A 19,790-nucleotide genomic window follows, 5' to 3' on the forward strand; every position below is an offset into this window, starting at 1 on the left:
TACAGTGTTTCAGTAGAATTTAGTGATTCATCACTTACATATGACACCCCAGTGCTAATCACAACAAGTGTCCTCAATACCCTTCACCCATTTAACCCATCCCTCCACCCCCCATTATTTGGAATACTTTTGTGCATTTGTCAGTCAACTAAAATATTACAAAAATTAGAAAAGGGTATCGACATCTTGATGTTTTTTTCAACTATCAGTTGTATTTTATTGAAATAAATCTCATTTTAGTTTTATCTCAACACATTCTTTTTTTGCCTCTTTTTTTTTAATACAGAGATATAATTGACATAGCATTGTGTAAGTTGAAGGTATACAATGGGTTGATTTGACCACCATGGCATTAGCTCACATCTCTATCATGTCACATAATTATTTCTTTTTTGTGGTGAGAACATTTAAGATCATAGTAACTTGGAAGTATATAATACTGTTAACTATAATCACAATGCTGTGCATTCAATCTCCAAAAACTTACTCATCTTCTAACTGCATTTTTGTACTCTGTGACCAACATCTCCCGAAGTCCCCCACACCCCATCCGCATCTTTGTTTATTTTCCCATCCATCCACATCTTTAAACAGAAACCCAAATAAAGCACCTCAACCTTGAAAAACAAAAAAGATAAACACTTCCAAAATGTTAAGACTTGTGGTTATTATAGAGTAATTGTGACTTCTTTATTTTGTACTTCTATATCACATATTACTTTTATAAGTTAAAAAGTAAAAAGAGTAGGTGTTACTCTTTCTTATTAATAACTTGACCTTGCTGGGGTGCTGGTCTGGCTCAGTCGGTAGAGCATGTGACTCTTGATCTCAGGGTCGTGAGTTCAAGCCCCACGTTGGGTATACATATTACTAAAAATATATAAACTTAAAAAAAAAAAGAACTTGCTATCTTTTATAGTGTCCCATCCCTTTTTAGAGAAAGCTCTAATTTGAGTTCTTTATTAGTTTGGAGCCACTAATCATTTTCATAAACAGTGTAGTGTTTTCAACATTCTTTTTCTTTTTTTAAAGATTTTATTGGTTGGAGAGAGAATGAGTGGGGGGAAGGGCAGAGGGCCGAGTGGACTCCCTGCTCAGCAGGGAGCCTGTTGAGGTTCGATCCCAGAACCCTGAGATCATAACCCAAGCTTAACTGATTGAGCCACCCAGGTGCCCCTCAACACTTTCTTTTTTTTTTTTTTTTTAAGATTTTATTTATTTATTAGAGAGAGAGAATGAGAGAAAGCACGAGAGGGAAGAGGGTCAGAGGGAGAAGCAGACTCCCTGCTGATTAGGAAGCCCAATGTGGGACTCGATCCCGGGACTCCAGGATCATGACCTGAGCCGAAGGCAGTCACTCAACCAACTGAGCCACCCAGGCGCCCCCCTCAGCACTTTCTTAAGAAGGACTTTAAACTTGAAAAGATACACTGTAGTGGAAAATAGCATTTGAAATCTGTTCTTTAGATCAATAATGGAAATACAGAGATTAGTCTAAATTTGAATTCTAAATACTTTTCTTTGAAATATTTACAGTCTTCATTTGTTTTGATAAATTATAATTTATGTGTAGTTTTATTCTTTTTGCCATACTGTATTCTTGGATATTGTCTATATAAATTATTATAAAACAAGTTTTATGTATATATATGTACATATATGCATATATAGACATACATATGTACATATATATATACTTTTTTTTTAAGATTTATGCTAGAGAGTAGGCACGCAAGCAGGGGGAGGGGCAGAGGGAGAGAATCCGTCAAGCGGACTCCTCGCTGGGAACAGAGCACAAAGCAGGGCTCTATCCCCCCCCAACCCATGAGATCATGACTGGAGCCGAAACCAAGAGCTCGAAGTTCAACTAACCAAGCCACCCAGGCGCCCCAACAAGTTTTATTTTAATTTTAATTTTTTTTATTATTTTTTTAAAAGATCTTATTTGATAGAGACACAGCGGGAGAGGGAGAACACAAGCAGGGGGAGTAGGAGAGGGAGAAGCAGGCTTCCCGCGGGGCCGGGAGCCTGATGCAGGGCTCGATCCCAGGACCCTGGGATCATGACCTGAGCTGAAGGCAGACGCTTAACGACTGAGCCACCCAGGTGCCCCAGGAGTTTCAAATTTTTTTATCAAGGTTCATGAGAATAGCCAAATAATAGTATTGAGAGTGTAGACAGAAATCACAGGACCTGAGTGGGGTCAGTAATCAAATGATCTGATGACATACCTGATGGTGACTGATAGAAACTGATTAGCAGTAGGAAAAGAAGACATGATTTGAGGGATGAGGCAAGTTGCTCCTTCCACTTTAACTACTTTTATCATCTACTTTCATCCTAGAGAGAATTAATTTATAAGCGAGCTGGATGAGAATTCTGTGGAGTATGAATATCAACACTTAGAAATAAATTCACAAGTAAAGAAAAGTCATATTTTCCTGGCTGAGATTCCCCAAAACAAAATCCATACCAATATGACCAGTAATTTGCACTGCATTTGACATTTTCTGAAATTTATTATCAGGTATTCCCAGGAGAATTCTTTGTATTTGAGGACTTGGAAAGTTTTGTTTTTTTCTCTTTCTTTTTCTTTCTTTCTCTCTCTCTCTCTCTCTCTTTCTTTCTTTCTTTTTTTAGACTTTATTTTAGAGAAAGAGACAGTGCCCGCAGGGGGTTGGGGGGAGGGACAAGCAGACTCTGCGTTGAGCCCATATGGAGCTAGATGTGGGGCTTGATCCCAGGATGCCAAGATCATGACCTGAACTGAAATCAAGAGTCCGAAGGTTAACTGACTGAGCTACCCAGGTACCCCTGGAAAGTTTATTTTTTAATAAAATCTCTAAATTATGGGACTTCTTTTTCCATAATCATTTCTTAAATATAGTCATAAAGGAAAATGAAAAACATTTATTTAGAAAAGTAACTTAAAAAGTCTATGTCTTTTAAATGACCTTAGAATGAGAATCTAGGGAATGTCTGGGTGGCTCGGTTAAGCATCTGCCTTCAGCTCAGGACTAATCCCCACATCCGGCTCCCTGCTCAGCACAGGGAGCTTCTCCCTCTCCCTCTGCCTGCTGCTCCCCCTGCTTGTGCTCTCTCTCTCTCTCTTTCTCTCTGTCAAAAAAAAATAAAATCTTTTTAAGAAATAGAATGAGAATCTAATACTGTAGATATTCACATAGAAACTTGCTGTTTTTCTCTGTGTGTAAACGAAAAGTCTTTGTACTAGAAATCTAAGATTCTGCTGCTTTCGAGCTTTTCTTCCCTAGCTGTATTGAGATGATTGACAAATAAAATTGTAAGATATTTAAAGTGTACAACTTCATTTGGTGTACATATACATTGTGAAGAGATTCCCACACTTAAGAGTTAACACATCACCACTTTTGAGCTTTAAGAACACATTATCTGGTTTCACCAGTGGTGGCTTAAAACAATTTTTTTAATAGCCTATTTTTTAGAGCAGTTTTAGGTTCACAGAAGAATTGCAGAAAGTAAGAGTTCCCATATACTTACTGCTCCTACACATTCAGTCTCCCCCACTAACACCATTCCTTATTAGAGTGGTATATTTGTTACGATTGAACCTATATTAATATGTCATTATTACCCAAAAGTGGTACATTCTATGGATTTTGACATGTAAAAAGACTCGTATCTACCATTACTGTATCATAATAGAATAGTTGCACTGTCCTAAAAACCATTATGCTCTGCCTATTTGTCCCTGGCAATCACTGATCTTGTTACTATCTCTATAATTTTGCCTTTTCCATAATGTCATATAGTTGGAGTCATTCAGTATGTAAGTTTTTCAAATACCATCTTTTACTCCTACCAAAAGATGTGTTTGAGTGCCTGTGTTCCTACAACCTCCCCAGGATGTTATCCAAATTATGTATGTTGACCAGTTGGATGGGTGAAAATAGTGTTTCAGTGTAATTTAAATTTTATCAGAAGGGCCCATTTGGGGGCACAATAACATACTTCTTTTTTTGTTGTTGTTTTAAGATTTTATGTATTTATTTGACAGAGAGAGACACAGCCAGAGAGGGAACAGAAGCAGGGGGAGTGGGAGAGGGAGAAGCAGGCTTCCCGCGGAGCAAGGAGCCCGATGTGAGACTCGATCCCAGGACCCTGGGATCATGACCTGAGCCAAAGGCAGACGTTTAACGACTGACTGAGCCACTCAGGCGCCCTCACCATAACATATTTCTAAGAAGCTTCCCAGATTTAGAAACCACTGATCTAGGTCATCAAATGTGTCACTCTATTTAAAACAACTTATGGCTGGCTACATTACCTACAGAATTATGTTAAGTGGCTGCAACATATCGTGTATTTAAAATTTATAACAACATAAACTAATATTTGCCACAAAATTTAATATAATTTTTGGGGAATGATATGGAAGCATTTTGCTTCAAAAAGAAAGACACTTTTGAGTTCTCTCATACTTGAAGCAGACAGTTTAATATCAGGATTAATGGTAGACCCTATCAAGTAATGCCAGTAAGTGAGGGAATAATAAGTAGCCTAGTGTAGACCTGGAATTGACCACTCCCTGAGCCTGCCGCTAACTCCCAAGTTTTAACGAGATAGTTCGTTTTAGGAAGCCACATGACTTTGTATTACTTATTTGGTTTCAGATTAAATTTTGTTCTCTACTTAAATTAGAAACTGGCTATCTGGAGAGGAAATGGCCCTAGTTTACTCGTAGGCTCATGTGTAGAACAAACCCAACACCACAAACCTTCGCCTGCAAAACTGAACAATGGGGAGCACGTGGGGCAGTTCCTAGGCGGGAAGTGGGGCGGGGTGGGGCGGGGCCAGGTACAGAGGGTGGGTTAGCTCCGTAGTGGAGGAGGATCCGGGAATGCCCGCTCGTCCCTCCTCGGTGACGCCACAGGCAGGGCCCGCCCCCAGCTGCCCAGGATTCCTGTTATCTCTGCGCCTAGCGAGCGCCCCGGAAACTGCTGCCACATCCTGGGGTCATGATGGGCAGTAAGATGGCGTCTGCCAGCCGGGTCGTTCAGGTAAGGAAATTCGGTCGCTTTTTCGCACCGTGGGCGGTAGGGATACTGCTGATTATAGCAAAGGCGCTGGGGAGACAGGGCGGTGGCGGAGGCTGCGCGGTCACCGCGGCCTCGGGTAGCGCCAGCGACGCGGCCCGGGGGCATGTGTGAGAATTGGACCTTGAGCCCATTGGGTCGGGCAGTGAGCCGGGACTGTAGCTGAGGGTTCCAGCCAGGCTGCAGGACTGCAGTGTAGGCACAGAGCAGCTACGCGGCTCCCGGACTGTACTCCGCCAGGACCTCCGTAGCCCTCTTAGCAGTCGGCGGGCTAGGCTGCCCTGGCAATAGTCTGGCCAATCGACGTTTAGCATTGTCTGTGATGTCCCGGATCAGCCAATCGTAAGGACGGCGGTAACGGCAAGTGGAAGGAAGCGAACCTTGTATCTGACCCAGTGTCCCTTCAAGGTCTCGGGAATGGCCGGAGAACTGGCCCTGCGAGCTCCGTCCTTACCCCGGGCCTGTTCTCCCCCACCAGTCCAGGCGTCTAGTTACTGGCTGGATGGAGGGAGTTGGAGGGGGAAAAAGATATTATTTAAGTTTATCTATAATGCTTTACATTACAGATGTTGTTGGTTTCCCAAGCTTTTTTCCCCTTGAGTTTAGATTGGTAGCTAGAGGAACTTTGTTAATCCAAACATCAGTTACTAACTCCTGATAGCTTTTATGTTTGCTTCTCCATCTCTGATTGCTTAAATTAAATAGGAGAGGTAAAGTTGGTATATAAAGGGACACAACCTCCACATTTGTGGTTGTTTTACACAATCTGTGTAAAATATACTCTCAAAGTATATTACTGTATGATTTTTAACTTTGATATGAGAAGCGCATTTATTACCTTTGCACAAATACACCTCTTAAAAAGACTTCTTAAAGTTGTTTCAGTTTGAAAGATAGTCCTAGATCCCAGCCTTCGGTCTCATTGCAAGGAATGATCCTCACCCATTCAGTGGGTAGATACTGAGCATTAACTAATTAAAGATTCTGTGAGGACAAGGAGAACCTCTAACAAAGGACTGGTATCCATAATGCATAACCATACATATCCATAATATATAGCTCAATTTAAAAACGGGCTAAAAAGTTGAAACTGCACAAAAGAAGATACACAAATGAGCAATAAGCCTGTGAAATACTTGCCGGACAATACAAATTAAAGCCAGGAAGTACTACTGCATCTACCAAAGTTATTAGAATTTTTAAAAACTGGTGGGGCATCTGGGTGGCTCAGTTGTTAAGCCTCTGCCTTCGGCTCAGGTCATGATCCCAGGGTCCTGGGATTGAGCCCCACATGGGGCTCCCTGCTCCGCGGGGAGCCTGCTTCTCCCTCTCCCACTCCCCCTGCTTGTGTTCCCTCTATCGCTGTCTCTCTCTGTCAAATAAACAGATTTTTTTAAAAATCTTTAAAAAAATTTTTTAAAAACTGGCAATACAGAGAGATGACAATGTGAAGCACCTAAAACCCAGTATAATTCGTATAGCCACTTTTTAAAGTCTGTTTTGTCAGTGTCTGGTAGTTAAACATTCGTACCCTGTGACCTAACAATTTTACTCATAGGTTTATACCCAAGAGAAATAACATACATTTATCTACAAAAAGACATAAAAATGTCTGAATGCCAAGCATATATATTTGATATATTTGGGCTGATGTAAGCAGAAAAATGATAATTTATTATTTACAAAATCATTTTGACTGCATGAGACATGAGACATGAGACATGGGAAGAAGGTTTGAGATTTACCAGTGGAGTGAAGATACACTTCCGGGGAGGAGGTTGAGAGTGCTGGTTATAGAATATTGAATGGTCCCTGTGTTCTGGGCTAGATAAGAAACGAGATAAAATTAGGGTGGAACCAGTTGACTGGAAAAAGGAACAATCAAAGAAATGAAGGGTTTGGTGAAGCTTACAGTGGGAAGTAACAGAGAAGAGTTCTATACGTTAAAAGGTTGTAGTTGCGGTTAGATTTTAGGTTACTTTAGGGACAATAAAGCTCTGAACTCAGTGAATTAGAACTTTTCAGAAGTAAATACTAAAGTAGAAGGAATATAAAGGTAAATAGGCAACTCAGAAGTTTTCTTAAAGGAATAGTGCATGAAAAGAGGAAAATGAAAAAAATCACAGAATAATGAAGGAAAAGAAGGATTCAGAGAAAGTCATAGAAGTAGATAAAAACAGGAAGCTGCAACTTTTGTATAATAAGTAGTCTGAAAAAGTAAAAGCAAATAGAACAAGTCTCAAAACCTGTAAGTTAATAAAACTTACCTGATGTAAAAGACTTAAACCTCTACCTTAGGCTTGAGAGAATTAACCAACTGTGTTTGACTAATGGGTATATTCTTTTTTTTTTTAAAGATTTTGTTAGAGAGAGAGAGAGAACAAGTAGGCAAAGAGGCAGACAGAGGGAGAGGGAGAAGCAGGCTCCCTGCTGAGCAGGGAGCCCAATGCGGGACTCGATCCCAGGACCCTGGGATCATGACCTGAGCCGAAGGCAGCCGCTTAACCGGCTGAGCGACCCAGGCGCCCGACTAATGGGTATATTCTAGTAGAATCTTGAAAAAAAATTTTTTAAGATTTATTTATTTATTTGAGAGAGAGAGAGCACGCATACGCGCAAGTGCTCACATGGGGAGGAGGGGGCAAGAGAGAGTGGGAGACAAGCAGACTCACCACCGAGCGGAGAGCCTGATGCACACAGGGCTGGATCCCAGGACCCTGAGGTCACGACTTGAGCCGAAACCAAGAGTCGGATGCCCAACTGACTAAGCCACCCAGGAGCCCCTAGAATCTTTAGATTTTTAAAGGAGAAAAAGAAAAAATTTGGGTGATCCAGGCTACAAGACCACACTTAACAGAGGGCAAAAGTTAGAGTTTTCAACAATAATAGTTCATAAAGGAGGACATGTGGATAACATATTTAAGGTAGTTAAAGATGGAAAATGTGAACCAGAGATATATCTAACGACATTGACCTTCAAGTTGTAAAGGCCACAAATCCTTCTACATCTTCAATAACTCAGGGAATATTGTTCCCTAGAGCCCTTCCTACTAGATCTCCCAGAGAATGAAAGACAATTAAGGAATATTTAGTTGTACTTGGAGTTGTTTAAACATAGGAAACAGATATGAATGTTGAATGTATGTGGCTCTAAGAACTAAGACTAAATAATGGAGATACGGGTGAAAGACTTGTTGGTAATACTATTGTTTGACAGTATAGCTCTAATTCAACTTTTAAAATGGAGGAATAAGGGGGAAGAATATACAAAAGGTAGAATACACTTGCTACTGCCCCTGGTTATTAAGTGGTAGTAAAAGATGGGAAAGAAAGCAGAGAAGAGATCCTGATCACCTGCTTTCATTCTTTCTCATAATAATAAACCAATGGGTAGTATCTCAGAAATTATCCATTAAGGGAATTATGTAAAGGTAGTAATGTAAATATAGATACACAGAAGTACAATTTACAAATCTTTCCAAATTAAAAAAAAATCACACAAATGAAAGCAAAGAAAAAGGTAATATGACAAAGGAATTTATTGTTAAATAATCATAAAATGATGTGACAAAATATACCAAACTTGTGAATTATATCTGTACATGTAAATGATCTAAATCCCCTTTAGAAAATTATTCTCAAATTGGCTGACAAATGCCTATCCAATGCTATGCTATATATGAGGCGTAGCTAAAACTAAGAGACTTAGAAAGGGAAAATTAAAAATTAAAAGCTATTTTAACTGAACTGTGACAAAGGAGCAAACACAATAGATGGAGAAAAGATAGTTATTTTTTTTAAGATTTCATTTATTTATTTGAGAGAGAGAGAATGAGAGATGGAGAGCACGAGAGGGAAGAGGGTCAGAAGGAGAAGCAGACTCCCTGCTGAGCAGGGAGCCCAATGTGGGACTCGATCCTGGGACTCCAGGATCATGACCTGAGCCGAAGGCAGTTGCTTAACCAACTGAGCCGCCCAGGCACCCAAGATAGTCTTCAATAAATGTTGTGGAACAACTGGATATCCACTTGGAAAAAAATGAATCTAGACGTAGACCTTATACCCTCCACAAAATTGTCTCAAAATGGATCATAGAATTGTATGTAAAAGGCAAAACTAGAAAACTAGAAAATAACATAAGAAAAAATGTATATGATATTGGGTTTGGCTGTGACTTTTTATTATTTATTTATTTATCCCCCCCCCCCCGCAAAGATTTTATTTATTTATTTTGACAGAGAGTGCGAGCACACGTGCCCAAGCATGGATGAGCACAAGCAGGGGGAGGGGCAGAGGCAGAGGGAGAAGCAGGTTCCTCACTGAGCAGGGAGCCCAATTCGGGACTGGATCCCAGGACCTTGGGATCCTGACCTGAGCTGAAGGGAGACGCCCAACCAACTGAGCCACCCAGGCGTCCCTGGCTGTGACTTTTTAGATACAACACCAAAGACATGATATGTGAAAGAAATAATTGATAAGCCGGATGTTATTCAAGTTAAAATCTTCTTGTCTGCAAAAGACAGTTAAAGATGGCAAGCCACAGACTGGGAGAAAATATATGCGAAAAACATTTAATAAAGGACCATTATCCAAATTATACAAAGAACTCTTAAAACTTAATAAGAAAACAACCTGATTTAAAAATGGGCAGGGTGCCTGGGTGCCTCATTCCGTTAAGTGTCTGGCTCTTGATCTCAGCTCAGGTCTTGATAGGGTCCTGAGTTTGAGTTTGAGTCCTGCGCTGGGCTGTGGAGCCTACTTAAAGACAACAACAACAACAAAATGCCTAGAAGACCTGAATAGACTCCTCATCAAGGAAGACAGATCACACACAGGCATATGAAAAGATGCTCACCATCATATGTCATCATGGATTTGCAAATTAAGACAACAATGAAATATCACTTCATACCTATTAGAGTGGCCAAAATCCAGAAGAACATTGATACCACCAAATTCTGGCAAAGATGTGGAGCATTAGGCACTCTCATTCACTCCTGGTGAGAATGCAATATGGTACAGCCTTCCAAACTGGAAGGCAGTTTGGCAGTTTCTTTAAAAACTTGGTATACTTTATGATCAAACAATTGCACTTTGCTGTTTACCCAATGAGTTGAAAACTTATGTCTACATAGAAACCTGCACATGGATATTTATAGCAGCTTTATTCATAATTGTAAAAATTTGGAAGCAACCAAGATATCCTTTAGTAGTAGGTAAATAGATAACATAAACTGTGGTACATCCAGACAATGGACTATTACCCAACACTAAAAAGAAATTTGCTATCAAGCCATGAAAAGACATGGAGGAAACTTACATGCATGTTACTAAGTGAAAGAAACCAAACTGAAAAGACTACTTACTGAATGATTCCAAATACGTGACATTCTGGAAAAGACAAAACTATGGAGACAGTAAAAAGATCAGTGGTTGTCAGGGGTTTGTTGGGGAGGAAGTGATAAATTGCATATGGATCTGATATTTTAATGTAAAAAATGAAGCCAAAATTGCAAAGAATTATACATGCACAAATGAGTGCATATAAAACTGATAAAATCTAAATAAGCTATATGGACTGTACCAATGTCAGTTTCCTGGTTTTGTTACTGTGCTGTAGTTATGTAAGATATTACTGTAGTAGGAAACTGAATGAAGGTACCTGGAATTTCCCTGTACATTTTTTGCAACTTCCTATGACTCCATAATTATTTCAAAATTGAAAATTAAAAGAAACAAAACCATGCAATACCAAATGAAAACAAGACTTTATAACCTGGGAACAGTGAAAACTTTCCCAACTATGCTTTAAAATCAAGATACAGTAAGGGGAAAAAACTGACAATTTGGGCCGTACTAGAAAGAAAAAAAACACCTTTACTCATTCAAAAAATTAAAAAGCATTCGACAAAAAAAGACTAGGTAAAAAATTTGCAACAGAAAAAGGGTTAATAACCATACTATATAAAGAATTTGTAAGCACAGAAAAATAGGCAAGAGCTGTGAACATACTCTTCACAGGTGAAGAAATGAAAATGGCTCTTAACCATGTGAAAAACTGGACAGCCTCACAATAAGTCAAAATTACAACTACATGGAGATAACATTTTTCCTCACTTAGAGTTTATTAAAAATGTGCAAGTTAGATAACATAAGTCTGTTGGGAAGGCTGTGTGTACGCAGGCACTTACTGGTCGCTCTAGGAACCAATATGGGAATGTAAAACAGTAGAACCTCTGTGAAAGAAAATCTAGCAGTATCTTGCAAAATTAGATTTTTATCTTTTGACCCAGCAATCTCTTTCCTAGGAATCTATCCCACAGATATACTGGCACAGATAAGAATAGTATGAGGATATTTACTGTATGCATTATTTGTAATAAGGACTGGAAACAACCCAAATATCCATTAATGAGACAGGCTGAATAAACTCAAGGCATTTATCATGAATTTATACTGACCCCTTAGATTCCAATCTGTACACCCCAGCATTCTTCCTTCTCTTCCCCCACAATCCCACACTTGTATTTTCTTTCTCCCACAGGCAAATCCCTGGCTCCCCCAAACATCAGTATAAATGTAGGTACTCATTGGCTCAGTCCTACAGTAGATAGAAAATGGTTTCAGAATTGCTGTATTTATACAACTAACCAACACCAAACTAAGAAGTTCAAAATTTCTTTGTATTTGTTATTATTACCATTGCCTTTAGACTGAAGTATAGTCTAAGCACTATGAAAGTTATTTGGATTAGCTCTTTTTTATTCTCTTAGTTATGTTACCCAACTAATATACAGAGTTGCTTCGTGTTTACATTTAGAGTTTAAAAATCAAATTTTGAGTGAGGAAAATTTGAGCATAAGCTAAGTATTAGATGATATTAAAGAATTTTAACTTGTGGTAAAACGTATTGGGGTTGTGATTTCACAAAAATCCATTTTCTGTTAGTGATACATATGGAAGGTATTAACAGGTAAGAGGAGATGGTTGAGATTTGTTTAATGGGGGAACGGGTGATGAAATAAGATTATATTACTGTTGAAATTGTATAATGTGTTTGTCAGGATTTATTTTATTTTTTGTTTATTAGGGTTAATTATAGTACTTTCTCTACTCATGTATTTAGAAAAATTTCTTTTAAGGGGATACCAGGGTCACCTGGGTGGCTCAGTCAGTTAAGCATCTGATTTTAGCTCAGGTCATGATCTCAGGGTCCTGGATCAAGCCCTGCATTGGGCTCCCTGTTCAGCAGGGAGTCTGCTTGTCTGTTTCCCTCTGCCCCTCCCCCTGCTCATTCTCTCTCTCTCTCTCTCTCTCTCTCTCTCTCTCTCCTTCTCTCAAATAAATAAAATCTTTTAAAAGGGGGGTGGACACGAAACTGGAAATTTAATCTATAAGGGCATATTACATCATATTTTTAAGTATGCAAAAGTAATGCTGAAATGGATTCTGTGTACATACAGTTGTGTAAGTGTGTGTATATATACATAGTCCTAACTTACAAATGGTCTCTATTCACTCACTTTGCAAATGTTTCCTCAGCATTTACTATGTACCAGGCACTACTGCAGAAATGCTAATTTCTCTGACTCTGCCTTTTCAGGAGCTTAGCTGTCCTGTAATCATTGGCTCATTGATCTGTCCTCTGCATAATATTCTTAACATGTTCAGGATGCCGTGGAAACACAAAGGAGGAGTTTTAAAATCCCACTTTGAAATCAGGAAAGCTTTTTAGAGGGGAGTGATACTTGATTGTTTTAAAAGACAAACAGATGAGGGGCACCTGGGTGGCTCAGTTTGTTAGGTGTCTGCCTTCAGCTCAGGTCATGATACCAGGGTCTTTGGATCGAGCCCTGCTTCGGATGTCCTGCTCAGCGAGGAGTCTGCTTCTCCCTCTGCCCCTTTCCTTGTTCGTGCTCTCTCTCTTGCCCCCCTTTGCTCTCTCTCAAATAAATAAAATCTTAAAAACAAAACAAAACCAGATGAAAGCATGAGGCATGGAAGTGGGGCGGGACTGAGGATAGATTTCCTGGCAGAGAACACAAGCTGTAGATTGAATGGCATGATGAATAGGGAACAGAAAAGTACTTCAGAATACCTGGAATAAAAAAATGAAAAAAAAAAAAAAGAATACCTGGAATAAAAGGTCTATAAGACAGTGGTGGGGAATGAGGCTTGAGAGCTAAGGAAATGCCAGATCAGGATGGGCCTTGTGAAGGACGAACGTGGAGTTTGAAGTTTATCTTGAAAGCTGTTGAACATTTTAAAAACTTTCAAATGGGGTATTGAGAGTGGATGGCTAGAAGAACGTTCTTTCAAGAAGCTTGGCTATGAAAAGGGAAAAAGAGTCACTAGAGGGAGAATTCGTTTTTTAAAAATTTTTATTTAAGTATAGTTGACACACAATGTTACATTAGAGTTTTGTTGGGTTTTTTTTTAAGATTTTTTATTTATTTATTCATGAGGACAGAGAGCACACAAGCAGAGGGAGTGGCAGGCAGAGGGAGAGGCAGCATTTTCTCACAGCAGCCCAATTACGGTGGTGGTTTCAGACGAGTCCCAACAAGCCTATTTACTTCTGTAGTCATATAAAATATATAATATATAGTACATATATACAGATATTTTGCAGATAAACACACATCTCAATATCATTAGTTACAGAGCAACTTAGAGATTAGATGCAAATACTACTGTTCATTAGAGTCTTAGCATTGTGTATTCAGATAATTTCATATTGAAAGGTCCATTTAAGTTCCTCTATAGCATTATCTGGAATTTTAGGGATAAAACATTAATACTCTGCAAATACCTGTTATAAAAACAATATTCTAAAAATATATATTTCTGTGGGTATAGCCCTCAGACCAAATGTGCTAACAAGTGTTTAAGTCTGTTTTATGGGGGTTTGAGGATTATAGATAGTTATTTTCTTATTTGTGCTTTTTTCCATTTCTCCCAAATTTTTTACACAGAACATGTGTTACTTTTGTAGTCAGAAAAAGTATTTTCCTTTAAAAATTTGTCAGAGAGAGCCCACACAAGCAGAGGGAGCGGGGGGCATAGGGAGAAGCAGGCTCCCCGCTGATGGGGAACTCAGTCTCTCACCCTGGGACCATGACCTCAGCTGAAGGCAGACGGTTAACCAACTGAGCCTCCAAAAGTATTTTCTTAATGACCTAATTTTCAGTATGCTTCTTACGCTGTTTTACACTGCTAGATATTGACATAGTAGGAAAACAACAATACAAGTCAAGAATTCTACCAGGCAGCAGGGCAGTATATATCATGCAACATAAAATCTGTGTCATCTTTTTCATAGGGTTGTTTCTGAGGTCAGTTGGTAGTATAGTAAAATGTCTTATAATGTGCAAAGTCCAAAGTTACTATGAAGAACAGATAAGATAAACAAATTAATAGTTCATAGACCAGCTTTCCTGGTTGGGGAAGAGTAAAATAGGAAGATTTAAAGTTGCTGTCAAATACTAAGTTAGTTTATTTTAACAAAAGTATCTATGAAGCCCAGTAGGTTGTTTCTTTTATAGTTAATGAGTTTATTTTAGTGCTTCATCTTTTTTTCCCCATGTATTTTATTTTTCTTTTAGGTAGTCAAGCCACATACTCCATTAATAAGGTTCCCTGACAGAAGAGACAATCCTAAACCTAACGGTAAGTTGTACTTCAGATTTTTATTTTTATTTTTATTTTTTTATTTATTTTAAAGATTTTATTTATTTATTTACAGAGAGAGACACAACGAGAGAGGGAACACAAGTAGGGGGAGAGGGAGAGGGAGAAGCAGGCTTCCCGCCGAGCAGGGAGCCCGATGCTGGGCTTGATCCCAGGACACGGGGATCATGACCTGAGCTGAAGGCAGACGTTTAACAACTGAGCCACCCAGGCACCCCTGTACTTCAGATTTTTAAAAAAATATATGTACAGGCATATTTGTATATGAATATTCTATTATAGGCATTATTTCTCATTTTAAAATCAGCGAGACCATTGTAGCTTAGATCACAATGGTCTGCTAGGTTTCGTGCAAGTAGAAATTAACTTATTACCTCCATTTAAAAAGGTAGTGACTCAACAGTTATCGTTTTAATGAAAACGATTTTATATAGGGAAATTTTTGTTCTTTCCTTTCTTCTGTCCAATGCTTACATTGGAGAGATTGTGAGGAACAGTAGCCATTCCTATATTTTTCTCCCAGCTGACCTTCTTTTCTTTCACTCATTTATTCATTCACTCAATAGGTAAAGACTGCCTTAGCCCTGAGCAATTATTTCCTATAAAGTAACTGAAGATTGTGAACAAGTCCTGTTTTCCTTTTGCCCCTCCTTTTTACCCGATCCTTTGTCCCTGTTTTTTTTAATTCCAGTATAATTAACTTACAGTGTCCAATATAGTGATGCTATACATTACTCAGTGATCATTATGATTGTCCCTGTCTTTATTATATTTGATCTTTTTTTTTTTAAAGATTTATTTGAGACACAGAGATAGAGAAGAGAAAGCATGAGCAGGGAGAGAGGCAGAAGGAGAGGGAGAAGCAGGCTGCCTGCTGAGCCAGGAACCCGATGTGGGGCTCGATCCCAGGACCCTGGGATCATGACCTGAGCCGAAGGCAGACGCTTAACCATCTGAGCCACCCAGGCGCCTATATTTGATCTTTAATTCAGGGAGTAGTTTATCAAATTTTATAGGGATATATATATATATATATCCTTTTTTTTTTTTTAAGATTTTATTTATTTATTTGACAGAGAGAGCACAAACAGGGAGCGGGAGAGAGGGAGAAGCATGCTTCGTGCTGAGCAAGGGTGCCCAATTCAGGGCTTCATCCCAGGACCTTGGGATCATGATCTGAGCCAAAGGCAATCGCTTAACTGACTGAGCCAGCCAGGTGCCCCTTATAGGGATATTTTTAACTGTAAATGCGACACAAAACTTAAGTCAGGTAGATTATCTGTATGGGTTGAACTCCACTACCTAGAAATTTTATTATTTTACAGACTTGTTTGATTGAGTAATTCATCCACTTAAAGCTACCTCCTTTTTTTTTTTAATATTTCAGTTATTTATTTGAGAGAGACAAAGAGAAAGAGAGCACAAGCGGGGAGGAGAGGCAGAAGCAGGCTTCCCGCTGAGCAGGGAGCCCAATGCGGGACTCCATCCCAGGACGCTGGGATCATGACCTGAGGCAAAGACACGCTCAACTGACTGAGCCATCCAGGCGCCCCAGCTACCTCCTTATTTATTTATGTATTTATGTATTTATTTTTTTTTAAAGATTTATTTATTTTGAGAGAGTGAGAATGAGAGAGAGAGTACATGAGAGGGGGGAGGGTTAGAGGGAGAAGCAGGCTCCCTGCTAAGCAGGGAGCCTGATGTGGGACTCGATCCGGGGCTCTAGGATCATGACCTGAGCCGAAGGCAGTCACCCAACCGACTGAGCCACCCAGGCGCCCCCAGCTACCTCCTTATTTAAAAAGAACTTTATGAAATTAAATATAGGTACTCAACTAAGTTACTCAGTAATACCTCTCAGAATTACGCTTAGCATTTGAAGAATGACTTGCTTACTCAATAATAGACTCAAAATAGTATTTTAAGACACCTGAACAATTTATTTCTCTAATTACCTTTTTTTTTTCAGTATCAGAAGTTTTGAGATCAGCAGGACTACCGTCTCACTCTTCTTCAATTTCACAGCATTCTAAGGGAAGTAAATCCCCAGATTTGCTGGTGCATCAGGGTCCTCCAGACACTGCAGAAATAATAAAAACATTACCTCAGAAATACAGAAGGAAACTTGTATCTCAAGAAGAAATTGAATTTATCCAAGTATGTCATTGCTCTTTATCTTAGTACTGTGCAAAACACATGAACATTTTTGGCTTTTGGAATTTCATAGGCTGATTTACTTGCTCTTTCCATCACCTTGTCATGGTGGGTCAGTAGCTAACACCAAAATAGTCGGGTAGACCAGGAATATGAGAAATAAACCATGTACAAGCCCTCAGTAAAAGTACATGAAGGAATATATGTGTGGAAGTAGAATATGGGAAGTAGCAATAGCTATAACCACATGAAAAAAGCTCGGTAGAATCCTTGGTAATTTTTCAGTGTGAAGGGCTGCTGAGACCATGAAATTTGAGGACCACCAATCAGAGTGGACCTTGAGCCCTTTCCAGATCAGAAATTGTTCATAACCTTGATAGGAGTGCCTAAGAGGAATGAAAAACCGAAACTTTTTTTTTTAAACACCTAAAGATCATTTGCTTAAAATAGTGTAAATTCATATAGTGGCCATGAAAACATTTCTTCTGTAAATTTAACACCCAATCTTTTTGCTTTGTTTTTTCCTTTTCAGCGTGGAGGTCCAGAATAATCACTGACAGTGTGGCTGCTGTTTGTCATCAGACAGAAGACTAGTCTTTACAATAAAGGACTTCCAAAATGGCACATGAGAAATTATATAGTAAATAACTTGAATAAATACTCTGCAAAAAAAAAAAAAGAAATCTAGAAAATTTAGATGGACAATTGTATCTCCTAATATATGTATCTTGGTCAGCTTCTCCACAAGCTTACCTAATTGTTTATATGCTTATTAAAGTATACATTTTTAAATGTTAGCCTATTAATTTACTCTTGATTATCAAGGATTACCAGTGTTGAGCTACTAAAAGCACACAATATCTAGTAAACTATCACAGGTTTCCCATGGTTTCCCTTTTGTTTCAGTTTCTTTTTAGACATGGAAAGATTTATTAGAATTACTGCTTTTGGGAAGTGATTTTCCTGAAATTGGATGAGGGTCAGTGAAAGAATGACTCCATTATTTGTTCTTAATTTTCTTCCCCTTTTTTTCATTCACAAAGTTACTGGAGTATAACTAGTTTAAAAAGTGTATCCTACACTAAATGATAAAAATATAGTCAAGGTAAAACAGGTGACTTTGTGGTATTAAAACTGGGAGTTAATACAAAAGATTATTTGTAACCTGTATTCAGAAGAAAATACCAGAATTTAAAATGGAAAATAAGAGATCAAAATGAATATAACCTAGAAATAGGTGTTTGATTAGAAATTGCAACTTAATATGTTATTAGGGGTGTTGAGAAAGTCTTATTCTTTATTTTACTGTTTTAATTGTCATCATCTGTGCAAATTCTGGAAACCACTAACTTTCTCACACTTAATGTCTGAAAGTGTCATAAAAGCAACCTAAATATTTACCTTACTAAGGCAATTTATGAAACTTTAATAGGGTCTTACAGTGCCAAGGGTATGTATTATTGTGAAAGTAAAGCCTCACAAAGCTAAATAAAATTTCTTCCATACCTTGAATGATTTCTAGAATATGCTTCGAAGAAGTCATCCCTAATAGTAAGGGTAGCTTATGGGCATTAGAGTCGAGGGGCGCCTGGGTGGCTCAGTCAGTCGAGCATCTGCCTTTGGTTTGGGTCGTGATCCCGGGGTCCTGGGATCGAGCCCCGTGTTGGGCTCCCTGCTCAGTGGGGAGCCTGCTTCTCCCTCTCCTCCCCGCTCACTCTTGATCTCTTACTATCTCTCTCTGTCTGAAATAAATAAATTTAAAATCTTTAAAAAAGAAACAGTTGAATTGTTGTTGAGTATTGCTCATTTGCCTGTGAACTAAGCTTTGCTTTTTTTTTTTTTTTTTTGCTATTCCATAGTTGATCTGCTTCTCTTGTAAATTCTCTGTTGTGGCCTAGTATAAATGTTGCCCAAGTCGAATATGAGACAGGTGTTTGGTACTAGCAGTAAGCTGTCCTGGTGACTCAGAAAAACAATGTGATTCATGATTTTTCTGTTATCATTTTTAAAACTTAGTTGGAAAATATTCATAAAAGTTAGCACTATTCTCTTTTTTCTCCCTAATTTTTTCATTTCAGTAAAAGAAAGCCAATATTTTTGCTTTCCGAAACAGAGTGGTTTCAGGCAATGAAGAGTGACTTCTGTGTTACCATGGGCCAGCAGTCAGAAGCCCCAATACTAGAACCGTCTGAAGGCCATCTTTACTACAGCTCCTACCATGAATGTCACAATGAAAAAAATGACCACTTTTACAGAATTAGCATAAGTAGGGCAAAAAGACATGTTCAGTGGGAATTGGTGTCGTAGGATGAGCTCCCAAAGAGATGGTATAGGAGGAATTCTGGCCTAGCTTTAAATAAATAGGCTGTATTTTCATTTAGGAGATAAGCACTTAAATATATATATAATCATCCACCAAGTGCTGAATTTGTTCAAGCTTCCGTTTTCCTCCCTAATACTGTACAATATGTTAGGATCCATTAGTGAATTGTGTATTACTTTTTTTTAAATATTTTTTTTAAAGATTTTATTTATTTATTCATGAGAGACAGAGAGTGAGAGAGGAGCAGAGGGAGAAGCAGGCTCCCACAGAGCAGGGAGCCCGATGTGGGACTAGATCCCAGGACCCTGGGATCATGACCTGAGCCAAAGTCAGACGCTTAACCATCTGAGCCACCCAGGTGCCCTTTTTTAAAATTTTTTATTTATTTGTCAGAGGGAGAAGCAGCAGGCTCTCTGCGGAGCGGGAGCCCAATGGCGGGACTTGATCCCAGGACCCTGGGATCATGACCTGAGCCGAAGGTAGATGCTTAACCAACTGAGCCACCCAGGTGTCCCTATTGTGTATTACTTTGTAACAAATCAAAACTT

The 19,790-nt window shown here is 38.9% G+C and overlaps 1 protein-coding gene across 1 annotated transcript; it reads left to right on the forward strand.

Annotated features, from left to right (window-relative positions):
• Nucleotides 1-4,899: 4,899 nt before the first annotated feature.
• KGD4 (alpha-ketoglutarate dehydrogenase subunit 4) lies at nt 4,900-18,697 on the forward strand. Its single transcript, XM_028089636.2, has 4 exons — nt 4,900-5,039; nt 14,681-14,744; nt 16,735-16,922; nt 17,452-18,697. The coding sequence occupies exons 1-4, from the start codon at nt 4,998-5,000 to the stop codon at nt 17,467-17,469; spliced, it is 312 nt and encodes a 103-aa protein (XP_027945437.1). The 5' UTR covers nt 4,900-4,997; the 3' UTR covers nt 17,470-18,697.
• The last annotated feature ends 1,093 nt before the right edge of the window (nt 18,698-19,790 follow it).

The sequence above is a fragment of the Eumetopias jubatus genome, unplaced genomic scaffold (genome assembly GCF_037043125.1).
Source record: "Eumetopias jubatus isolate StellerSeaLion01/CBP00866 unplaced genomic scaffold, mEumJub1_p1.0 scaffold_5, whole genome shotgun sequence".
NCBI classification, from domain to species: Eukaryota; Metazoa; Chordata; class Mammalia; order Carnivora; family Otariidae; genus Eumetopias; species Eumetopias jubatus.